At 34.1% G+C, this 12553-nt stretch overlaps 1 protein-coding gene across 7 annotated transcripts in view; it reads left to right on the forward strand.

Moving 5' to 3' along the window:
• AGTPBP1 (ATP/GTP binding carboxypeptidase 1) overlaps positions 1–12553 on the forward strand; it is a 174851-nt gene that overhangs the window by 150015 nt on the left and 12283 nt on the right. For 6 of the 7 annotated variants that reach the window (XM_077904934.1, XM_077904928.1, XM_077904936.1 and 3 more), the window contains 2 exons: positions 2066–2242; positions 6469–6629. In XM_077904934.1, the coding sequence (XP_077761060.1) occupies positions 2066–2242; positions 6469–6629 (338 nt within the window). The remainder of the gene's footprint in view (positions 1–2065; positions 2243–6468; positions 6630–12553) is intronic. The other variant, XM_077904937.1, reaches the window with a different exon arrangement.

Here is a 12553-nt window from a genome sequence, read left to right on the forward strand (position 1 = left end):
GGGTGTATTTTGAGGCATGCCCAGGACTGAAAGGAGATCTTGCTGTCTCACATCCTGGGTGTTTTCTGTTCAGGCACAGTGGTTTTCCTACTGTATTTGTGCTTCAACAAAGCACCTCAGGTTATTTTCCCAAAAAAGTTTTAGTAGCATACCACTGCTATGAGCAGAAACTCAAGGGCCATTTTCTTTCTGGTGTCCTCTCTCTTCTTCCCCTTTCCCAAGTAAATAAAATGATTAGAGTTCTATAAAAAATGGGAACTCCAAAAAAAAAAAAAAAATGGGAACTCCAAAAACAAAACACAGTAAGTGAAAGGCATCATCTCTCAGTCACTAATCATTTATTTCTACCATATTTTTTGTGAGACTTGGCTCTAAGCACATTTGTTCTTAAGTATATATACATGTAGCGTATGAAGTTCTGTTTTTTTTTTTTTTAATTTTTATTTATTTATGATAGTCACACAGAGAGAGAAAGAGAGGCAGAGACATAGGCAGAAGGAGAAGCAGGCTCCATGCACCGGGAGCCCGACGTGGGATTCGATCCCGGGTCTCCAGGATCGCGCCCTGGGCCAAAGGCAGGCGCCAAACCGCTGCGCCACCCAGGGATCCCTGAAGTTCTGTTTTTAATCTGCCACCACAGCCAGTGTGCATTGCTGTTCATTTTTATCACTGTACAGATGTACCAAAATGTATTTATTTAGTCGTCTGACCTGTTAGTGGTTGTTTTTTTTTTTTTTTTTTTTTTTTTTTTTCTGTTAGTGGTTGTTTAATTAGTATTGCCAGTTTGCCCTACATAAAGATTGTATACTGCCCTATGTAATGACTGGCAGTGCTGTTTCCCATCCTTAGGACATCATGCTGCCACCTGGGGCAGGTAACTGTCTGTTTTAATTTGCATATCTGTAATTATAAATGAGGTTGAGTATTTCTTCATATGTTTGCCCAATTATGACCCCTCCCTCTCTTTTAAGAGCATTTTCTTTTCTTTTTTTTTTTTTTTTTTTAGAAAGGAGCATTTTCTCCTATTCTCTGTTTACTTTTATACTGGTCCTCTAATTATTACTGTTTTTAAGACAACAAATACATTAAAAAATGTTTTTGTTTGTGTATGGTAATTTAAAACTTGTATCAAAAAAAACCCAACAACCTTGCATCATATTTGTTAATTTCTTTTTCTTTTTCTTTTTTTTTTTTTTAATGACTTTTGGGTTTGAGGTTTAGGAAGACTTCTCATCCCAGGATTTAAAAAATGAAGTTCCATGTTTACTGTTTTTAATTTCATTTTGAAATTTTACTCCTTATGAGTTTAAATTCTCAGTCCAATTAGAATTGAACTTAACTAAAGAGTGTGGCTTATTTCTCTCAGTGGCTCTGCAGTGATGCCAGCAGTGAGAGAGTGATCAGTTTTCTCCCCACTAATAATTCTAATTTTAACATCTGCCTTTGGTTCTAATTCTGAATTCTTTCTGGAAATGTATCTACTCCTACACAGTATTACAATTTAACTTCCCCTACATATATAATTAGGTTAATATCTGTTGGATTCTTTTCTCTAGTCAAAGCTTCTCTCAAAGTGCCCCTGGCTGTGTCCTCATGCTTACACATTCCAGGTGAACCTGAGAATGATAGGAAGTTGAAAAAAATGTCATGGGCATGTTGATTGTGATTATCTTAGGTCTATTGGTTAATTAGAGGTTATTGATATTTATAATGTTAAATCTCTTAACAGGTCCTCTTTCATGACTAAAGTTGCTTTGTTTTTTAAACATGGGTTTTATTTTCATCTTTTTAAACATTTTTTAGAATAGGTTTTGTTCATTTATTGGTTGCTACTGTGAAAGTGATCCTTTTTTCCATTCTAACTGATTACTGTTCGTCTTGGAAAATAGAAAATTCTAAATTAGTAAAGAATTATTTTAATGCTTAGAATAGGCGGGGACAAAGCAAGAAGATCCACATGGCCCTGCTCTAATCACTGTGCTTTCATGAAAATTTTTTAAAATGAAAAAAAATTATTATTTAAAAAAAACCTTCTTGAAATATTTTATCATTCTTATCTTTGCAGACTTTACCTAAGATACTGAGCCATATTGCCCCAGCATTTTGCATGAGCAGCTGTAGCTTTGTAGTAGAAAAATCTAAGGAATCCACAGCACGTGTTGTAGTTTGGAGGGAGATAGGAGTACAAAGAAGCTATACCATGGAAAGTACTTTATGTGGCTGCGATCAGGGAAAATATAAGGTAAAACATTACAGGATTTCAAGTAGTAAAAATTATTTAATGGACTTCCCTTTCATATAGTATACTGGGGGTTTTCAAATATATATCAAATGATACATTTGTTATACTGAGTTATATATAGTTTGCAAGAATGGAATTGAATCATACACAATTATTTTTTACTTCTCTGTACTTAAATAGCTTGCTTTGGGCCTTTATGAAATCTTGGATGAGCCCATCTAAATTCATAATTTTTAAGAAGGCATGTTGTGGTACATATTTAAATATTGATAATTTATAAATGAGCTGTACAAGTAGTACATTATTAATAAAAATTTTCTATAATTTTAATTTGTTGGATGTATTTTTGTACATTTAGAAATACATTTATAAAGTTTTGTATATTTAGATTTGTGTGTTTAACTTTTTTTTTTTTTTTTAAGATTTTATTTATTTATTCATGATAGTCATCAGAGAGAGAGAGAGAGGCAGAGACACAGGCAGAGGGAGAAGCAGGCTCCATGCACCGGGAGCCCGATGTGGGATTCGATCCCGGGTCTCCAGGATCGCGCCCTGGGCCAAAGGCAGGCGCCAAACTGCTGTGCCACCCAGGGATCCCTATGTTTAACTTTTAAATGCATATCCCTTCACTAAAATTTTTCTTTACTAAGATTGCTTTTCTCTGGTGTCATAGACTTAAAAAAAAAAAAAAGTATTTATTTCTTTTAGAGTGAGAGTGAGAGAACATAAATGGGGAGGAGGGGGCTGAGGGAAAGAGAGAATTCTGCACTTAGGGCACGAAGCCTGCTGTGAGGCTCAATCTCATGACTCTGAGATCACGACCTGAGCTGAAACCAAGAGTCAGATGCTTAATTGACTGTGCCACCCAGGTGAGACTAATAAAATATTAGGTGACTTTGAATTTTTTAATTTGGAAGATTGAGAACTTAATGGGCAGTTGGAGCTTTAGATAATCAACAGCAAACAAATAAATAGTACAAATACTTTTCTTGCCACAGAAAGATTTTCAGGTGTCATGCTAATTATTCCTCATTGTGTTTGATTTGGTTTGGTTTGGCATGGGGCAAGAGGAAGCTGAATGTAATAATGATTTTCATATACCTCTCAAAGATGGTTGTAACTTTCTTTGGAAAGAGTTAAAAATCTTCCAAATGGCGAGTATTAAAAATGTCAACATATTATAGTTGACAAAAAGCTTAATTGGAGAGCCTAAATCATGACTTTTTCAGTCTATACCAGATGGAAGAAAATTTAAGTTCTTGCAAATAACAACATTCAAACTTTTGGGGCCTAGTAGAGTAGAACTTCATGAAATTGCAGTACTTTCTTTTGAGTGACTTCCCTAAATTTTAGGTTGACCACAGTATATTATTTTTCTAAAATGTAATATGCTTTGAATTCTCTTCAAATACTATAAAAAAAAACCCAAATACTGTAAAATAATGACTTCTCATCTACTAAGGACGTGATGGTGATAAGAGATAAGGTGTCCTAGAGCACTACTGTAGCTCCCAGCCCCTGTTTCCTAATCATTGCTGTAGTGGACAGCTTTGCCAAGAGTCTCATATTCTATAAGTGTGTAGGATGGGCAAAAAGCTTGAGAATCACTTTTGTATAAGACCCTAGGTGTCTCCAAGGAGAAAACCCTTAGGCTGTATGATTTATGGAAACAGACTGTAAAATACTTCTTAAAGAGATCCTTTACTCAGACTGGAGGAGACAACTTAAAGCATCAGTGTCTTTGAAACTAGCCCTTCGGGGCAGGAAGAGAAGAAAGAGAAACAGGTTTGCATGCCCCTTGAAATCAACTATAGGATATGGCAGTCATGCTTTCTTATTATATTTGGATTCTACTGATAGACTTTCATTGGATTTTTATTTTTTATTTTTACTTATTTATTTTTTCATTGGATTTTTAAAAACATTGTATTTGCATTTTGATAAATTTCTTTGGTCATTAGAAAAAACCACAGTTTAAAATAGCTAAAACTTTGAAACAAAATGTTAGACCATTTTTCTAAAAAGTTATTTAAAAAAATATAGACTTTAAAAAAGTGGGTACCTAGTAAATATTAATTTTTTAAAAAGATTTTATTTATTCATGACACACACACACACACACACACAGGCAGAGACACAGGCAGAGGGAGAAGCAGGCTCCATGCAGGGAGCCTGACACGGGACTCGATCCTGGATTTCCAGGATCATGCCCTGGGCTTTGGAGGTGCTAAACCTGGGCTTGAGCCACCCAGGCTGCCCTAATTTCTTTTTTATACGATTAGTTAATAGAGTTAATGTTGATTTAAAACTCTTATGCAGAGAAGTGTCTCTTACTAAGCCAAATTCAGTGCTGTGTTCATATAACATTTACTTTTTAGCTATTAATAAAGCTTGTTTTTTAGAGCAGTTTTAGATTCATAGCAAAGTTGAATAGAAAGTACAGAATTCCCATATACTCCCATCTGCCCCTACATTGTATACTTTTCAGATTTGTTAGTTAATAAGTTGTGTGAGCTTAATGTTTTAAGAAATAGTTCTTTTCTTATATTAAAAAACAATGTTCAACCTCAAGAATGTTCTTATATTACTGAATCTTAGGCTGTAAATGATCTTTATTTTCTGTGAACTAATTAAGAGTCATAGCTTTTCTAAAGCCTTTAAATTAAGAAGGCAAGTAAATGTTCTCATAAAGTCAGGTTACATTTCCTAGAATATTTGGAGATGGATAACTATTTAAACGTTCAGTCTATCGAGGCGCCTAGGTGGCTCAGTCGTTTGAGCGTCCAGCTCTTGGTTTCGGCTCAGGTCATCATCTCATGAGTCATGGGATCAAGCCCTGACTCAGGCTCCTTGCTTAGTGGGGAATCTGCTTAAAGATTCTCTCCATTTGTCCCTCCCTCTCCCTCTCAAATAAAATAAAAAAATAAATCTTAAAAAAAAAGTCAATCATTTTATAAAGGCATGTGCTTTGTGTAAGGTAAGTAACAGTTTTAACAATTTATTTTCTTCAGTTACTGTGTGCTTTTAGTCTGGTCATTGAAAAGCTGTTTTAAAGTACCTTCTCTTGGGGATCCCTGAGTGGCTCAGCGGTTCAGCGCCTGCCTTTGGCCCAGGGCGTGATTCTGGAGTCCCGGGATCGAGTCCCGCATCGGGCTCCCGGCATGGAGCCTGCTTCTCCCTCTGCCTGTGTCTCTGCCTCTCTCTCTGTCTATCATGAATAAATAAATAAAATCTTAAAAAAAAAAAACACATATAAAGTACCTTCTTTCTAAATGATGTGTGCTCTCATTTTCACCTGCATCTTTTGTTGGTGTTAGAATTTCACTTATATTAGAGATTCATTTTTATCTAAAAATTAAACAATAGGGATCCCTGGGTGGCTCAGTGGTTTAGCACCTGCCTTTGGCCCGGGGTGCGAACCTGGAGTCCCGGGAGCAAGTCCTGCGTTGGGCTCCTGGCATGGAGCCTGCTTCTCCCTCTGTCTGTGTCTCTGCCTCTCTCTCTATGTCTATCATGAATAAATTAATTAATTAATTAATTTAAAAAATTAAACAATAAACAATGTCCCAATTTATAGGCCATTTTTTATCATTTCATGTGGTAATGTTTAACTTTTGATAAACCTTACATTGTTTATTAGGAAACTATCAGTTGGCATGGTAATGAGTTGTGGTAAAATATTTTTTTTGCTGCAGTAGAACAAATTTGAAATGAGCATTCCTAATTGGCAAGGCATCAATGGCCTTGATCTGTTTGATTTCTTTTTGTTTTTAACATAGTTAGCTTTCTTTTGTTTTTTATTTGCCAGTTTCTTTTATCATACAGTAAAAATATATCTATATATTAATGCTAAGATATACAAATCAGGACCTTGATTTTGACAGTAGTGGATTACGAGAAATACTAGCAATGTCTTGCAAAAATATAATTTCACACATGAACTCCAAGAGTAATATAACCACAAAATGTTTATTTTTTTCCCAGTGTGTTAGTGAAAATAGTTTGCGTGTAATGAATGAGAATAAACATTTTAGAAATGTTTTTTTGACACTGAAAATGATCTTATATTGTTAAGACATTGTGCTTATTGGGTTTGTAGGCCCAAAGTACCTTTTAATTTTATTAATATAATTATAAATTTCGTTTATGTAATTATGAGACACAGCCAGAAGATAGCAAATACCCTAATTATAATATGAAATTATTTGGAATTGCTTTATTTCTAGGGTTTACAGATTGGTACCCGAGAGTTGGAAGAAATGGGAGCAAAATTTTGTGTCGGTCTGTTGCGTTTGAAAAGACTAACATCCCCATTGGAATATAATCTGCCTTCCGGCCTGCTTGACTTTGAAAATGACTTGATTGAATCAAACTGCAAAGTAACTAGGTAAGACATTTATTTCATTCTTTTATTATATTACAGTATACTGTTAGACTTCATTAAATTAAATAGTGGAAAGGTACAGAGATTTTGATGGTTAAGAGCAGTTTTGGAATTAATACAAGTTTAAAATCTAGGCTACATATTTATTCCAAATTGTGGTTATATTCTTCATTCTTTAAACATTGATATTTGGATGAGATTGTAATGAAATATCCTTATATTTTGAATGCTATTTTTAGTGATCTTAATGGTTTACCTTTAACCCAAAAATAAGCAACGTGGTAAACAGTACTTAGATAATATCTAAATTAAGAGGACTTGGAATCAGGATTCATACTTGAGAAGAAATTTTATTTTGTTGATATCTACATACATCAAATGGCTTTCCAGTAACCTTCTGGTTGCATATATTAAGAACAGCTAATTAATTGAGTATCCCTTTAAAAATATATAAAATTTAATTATATCTGTCAAATATTATTCCCAATAATTTGCTCCCTAAATTCAGTATATAAAAAATTTGATCAGTTACAGGCTCAGATATAACTCAGTATTATAATTCATTTTTTTAAAGATTTTATTTATTCATGAGAGAGAGAGAGAGAGAGAGGCAGAGACACAGGCAGAGGGAGAAGCAGGCTCCATGCAGGGAGCCTGATGTGAGACTCAATCCCGGGACTCCAGGATCATGCCCTGGGGCCAAAGGCAGGCGCTAAACCGCTGAGCCACCCAAGAATCCCAAAATCAGTATTATAATTCTTAATCATAATACCAGGCCTTAGCATTTTATAGTTTGATGTATATGGGCAAGAATATGCTCATTTTATAGAATCTTCATGATTTTTCTTGTTAGATACTGACTTGTCATTTGTCAGTTTATATTGCTGTCTTCTGTTGGCAATTAGCTTAGGAGTGTTTTTGTTTTGTTTTAGCTTGGGAGTTTTAAATGTGGTAAAACGTTAATTAGAGCTCTATTCTTTTTAATGTAAAAGTTGAGAGAGTAATCACCTGAATTCTCTACCCCTTAATAATGGAAGTAAATATATAAAGATTGTCAGTTGTTCTGACTGGTATTTTGAAGCCTTTCTTTAAGTTATTTCATGTATTCTTTTTTCTCCCAGCTTTATTGGATTATAATTCACAAATAAAATTGTAGTATCTTGATGCTTTGAAATACACACACACACGCACACATACATATATACATACACAGACGTTTGTAGAAAGATTGCCCCCAGTGTGTGTGTGTGAATGAATATGATCATTTCAGTTCTGCTCTTCAAATTTCAGTCGTACAGTCTAGTATTATCAGCTGTAGTCACCATGTTATATACATTATTTCCTCAGACCTTATTCATCTCAAGGCTGAAAGTTTGTACCCTTTTACCAATCTCCATTTTTCCCTATACCCCTGGCAGCCACTTTGCTACTCTCTTCAATCTACCATCATATAGTATAACACCCAGTGCTCATCCCATCAAGTGCCCTCCTCACTGCCCATCACCCAGCCACCCTATCTCCCTCACCCTTCTCCCCTTCTGCAACCCTTTGTTTCACAGAGTTAGGAGTCTCTCGTGGTTTGTCTTCTTCTCTAATTTTTTCCCACTCAGTTTCTCTCCTTTCCCTTTATAGTCCACTTCACTATTTCTTATATAAAGGATTTTCTTTTTAAAGGCTGAATGATATTTCCTTGTATATTTGTATATTACATTTTCTTTATTCATCCATTGATGGACACTTTACTTAGGTTGTTTTGATACTTTGACTATTACAACTAATACTGCTTTGAACATGGGAGTGCAGATATTTCTTTAATAGCTAATGATTTCATTTCCTTTGGATATATATCCAGAAATGGCATTGCTGGATCATATGGCAGTTCTATTTTTAATTTCTTGAGGAACCTCCATACTGTTTTCCATAGTGACTGTACTAATCTACGTGGCAAGCAGCAGTGTATAATTGAGCACTTTTTCATATACCTATTGGTCATTTGTATGTTTTCTCGGAAAAAAAGGCATGTATTTAGGTCTTTTTCCCATTTTTAAAAGTTGGGTTATTTGGGGTTTTGTTTTTGGTTTTTTTTTTTTATTTTTATTTTTATTTTTATTTTTTTTTTGCTTTTGACTTCTTATGTATGTTTTCTATTAACCCCTTATCAGATATGTGGTTTGCAAATATTTTCTCCCATTCCATAGGCTGTCTTTTTATTTTATTGATGGTTTTCTTTGCTGTACAAACACTTTTAGTTTGATATGGACTTGATTTTGCTTTTATTGCCTTTGGTTTTAGTGTCAAAAAAGAAATGATTGCTAAGCCCAGTGTCAAAAGAGTTTACTCTCTGTGTTTTCTTCTAGGAGTTTTGTGATATCGTATCTTACTTTCTAGTCATTAATATGTTTTGAGTTGCTATTTGTATATGGTATAAGATTCCAGGAGTCTAGTTTTACTCTTTTGCATGTGTCTGTCAAGTTTTCCCAGCACCATTTAATGAAGAGGTTGTCCTTTCTCAATGCATATTCTTGATCCCTTTGTCAAAAATTAATTGGCCATATATGCAGGGGTTTATTTCTGGGCTGTATTCTGTTCATTGATCTATGTATCTGTTTTTATGCCAGCACCATGCTGTTTTGATCACTATAGCTTGCAGGAAGTGTGATACCTCCACCTTTGTTGTTCTTTTTCAAGATTGCTTTGGCTATTCAGGGTCTTTTGTAGTTTGCTTCTTTGAAAAATGCCATTGACATTTGGAATCCCTATTCCATTAAATCTGTACATTGCTCTTGGTAGTTTGGGCATTTTAACAACATTAGTTCTTCTAATTCTTGAGCACAGACTATTTTTCTATTTATTTGTATCTTTTTTAGTTTCTTTTATCACTGTCTTACAGTATAGATCTTCCACCTCCTTGGATAACTTATTCTTGTTTTACTTATTTATTTTGCTGCTGTAGTAAATGGGGTTGTTTTAATTTCTATTTTCATAGTTCATTGTGGATGTATAGAAATGCAAATTTTTTGTTTATTTTGTTTCTTGCATCATTACTGAAATTGCTCATTATATCTAACACCTTTTAAATGACATTTTTATGGTATCTATATACAATGTCATCTGCACCTAGAGAAAATTTTACTTCTTTCTTTCTGATTTTGATGCCCTTTATAATCCTTATTCTTGCCTAGTTGCTCTGGCTTGGGTTACCAGTACTAGGTTAAATAAAAGTGGTGAGAATGGGCATTCTTGTGTTTCTGATCTTAAAGGAGCTTAAGCATTTTGTCACTGGGTATGATGTTAGCTATGGGCTTGTAACATACCAACTTTATTATGTGGAACTGTGTGTCCTTTTTACCTAGTTTGTTGAGAGTTTTTATCATGAATGGATGTTGAATTTTGTCAGATATTTTTTCTGCCTCTATTGAGATGAATGCATGATTTTTATTCTTCATTTTGTCAATGTGGTGTATCACATGGATTGGTTTGCAAATGTTGAACCATCCTTGCATGCCAGAGATGAATCCCCCTTGACTATGGTATGTGTTTGATCCTTTTGTCGTATTGTTGAATTCAATTTCCTAATATTTTATTGGGGATTTTTGCATCTAAATTCGTCAAGGATATTGGCCTGTAATTTGCTTTTTTTGAGTGCCCTTGTCTGGCGTTTGTATCAGGGTAATGCTGGCTTTGTAAAATGAGTTTGGAAGTGAAGTGTTCCTTCTTATGTTTTGAAGAATAAGACTTTGAAAAGGATTGATATATTATTATTCTTTAAATGTTTTGTAGAATTCATCAGTGAAGCTATCTGGTCATGGACTTTTCTTTGTTGGGAGATTTTTGATTACTGATTCCATCTGGTCTAACATGTAGTTTAATTCTAATGTTTTCTTATTGATTTTCTGTCTGGATGATCTATCCATGTTGGAAGTGGGTATTTGAAGTCTCCTGCTAGTATTGCATTTCTCTGTATTTCCTTCTTTAAATTTTCTATATTTGCTTTATATAATATGTGCTTTTATGTTAAGTGCATAGGTATTTTATAACTATTATAGCCTCTTGATTAATTGACACTTTTATCATTATATAATGACCTTCTTTTTCTTTCTTTTTTTCCCCTGATGTAAGTACAGCTGCCCCCTGCTGTCTTTTGGTTTCTATTTTATTGATTATCTTTTTCTATAACTTCACTTTTAGCCTATGTGTGTCCTTAAAGCTGAGGTGTATTTCTTAGAGGGAACATACAGTTGGGTGTTATTTGGTTTTTTTCTTAAATCCATTCAGCCACTCTGTTTTTTGATTGACGAATTTAGGCCATTTATATGTAAAGCAATTATTGATAGGTATAAGCCTACTGTTGGCATTTTGTTCATTGTTTTCTGGTTGTTTTGTAATATTTTTGTTCCTTCCTTTTTTGCTTGCTTCCTTTGTGATTTTATGATTTTCTGTAATGGTATGCTTTGATTTCTTTATCTTTTGTGTGTCTAATAGAGGTTTTTGTGTTGTGGTTACCATGAGGTTTACATAAGATATATTTATAACAGCTTATTTTAAGCTGATAATTACTTAACTTCAAATACATACCATAGCTCCCCTTTTCCCACATTTTGTTTTTGATGTCACAATTTGCATCTTTTTACATTGTATATTCATTAACAAATTACTACAGTTATTTTTAATACTTTTGTCTCTTAACTTTCATACTATATTTATAAATGATCTGCCCATTCCGTGGAAACATTATAGTACTTTGAATTAAATTTAAATTTGCCTTAGCAGTGAGTTTTATATTTTCACTTGTTTTTGTTATTATCATTCTTTCATTTGAGCTTGAAAAACTCCCTTTAACATTTTTTTTAAGGTAAGGTGATGAACTCCTTAGCTTTTTTTGTCTGGAAAATTCTTTATTTCTCCTTTAGTTCTGAACGACAACTTTGCTGGGTAAAGTATTCTTAGTTGACCATGTGTTTATTTTTTATCCCTTTGAAGGTATCTTCTCACTCCCTTCTAGCCTGCAAGATTTCTGCTGAAAAAAATCTGATAATAGTCTTATGTGGGTTCTTATGTATGTAACAAGTTGTCTTCTCTTGCTACTTTAAAGATTTTCCTTCTCTTTAACTTTGGCACTTTAATTATAATGTGTCTTGGTGTGAGTCTCTTTGGGTCTTCGTAAATCTGGATGTCTGATGTCTTTTTTCCCCAGGTTAGGGAAATTTTCAGCCATTATTTCTTTGAATAAGCTTTTGGTCCCTTTATCTGTCCTTCTGGGACTTCTATAATGAATAAATTGATTTGTTCCTTTGTGTCCCATAAGTCCCTTAAGTAATTTTCACTCTTTATTCTTTCTTTTGCTCCTCTGTTGGATGAGTTCCACTGCCCTTTTGGAGTTCACTGATTCTTTCTTCCATTTGATGTAGTGTGCTGTTGAACCCTCTATTGAGTTTTTAAGTTCAGTTATTGTATTCTTCAGTTCTACGATTTCTATTCAGTCTTTTAAAAATATTTTGTCTCTTTGTTGAAATTCTCACTTTGTTCATGCATTGCTATCCTGACTTTGTTGAAAATCTTTATGACTATTATTTTGAATTCTGTATCGTGTAAATCACTTGCCTGCATTCTTTTGAGATCTATTTCTAGATATCTATTTTGTTCTTTTGTTTGGAATATAGTCCTTTGTTTCTTCATTTTCCATGATTCTCTGTTTTAGTTTCTGCACATTAGATGAAATAGCCATCTCTCCCAACCTTGGCAGAATGCTCTTATGTAAGAGAGAAATCTCATTGATCAGCCTGGCTTGAGGTCCTAGTTGTGTGTCAGACTTTTGTGATTGCCCAAGCCTATTTCTTTGTTCTTAGTGGCTCCTAGTAGTTGAGGGTGCCAGATCACAGTAGTATCCCAAAAAGGAGGATCATAGTCAGCACCTAGATGGAGGGTAT

Source organism: Canis aureus, chromosome 1 (genome assembly GCF_053574225.1).
Source record: "Canis aureus isolate CA01 chromosome 1, VMU_Caureus_v.1.0, whole genome shotgun sequence".
Lineage (NCBI taxonomy): Eukaryota > Metazoa > Chordata > Mammalia > Carnivora > Canidae > Canis > Canis aureus.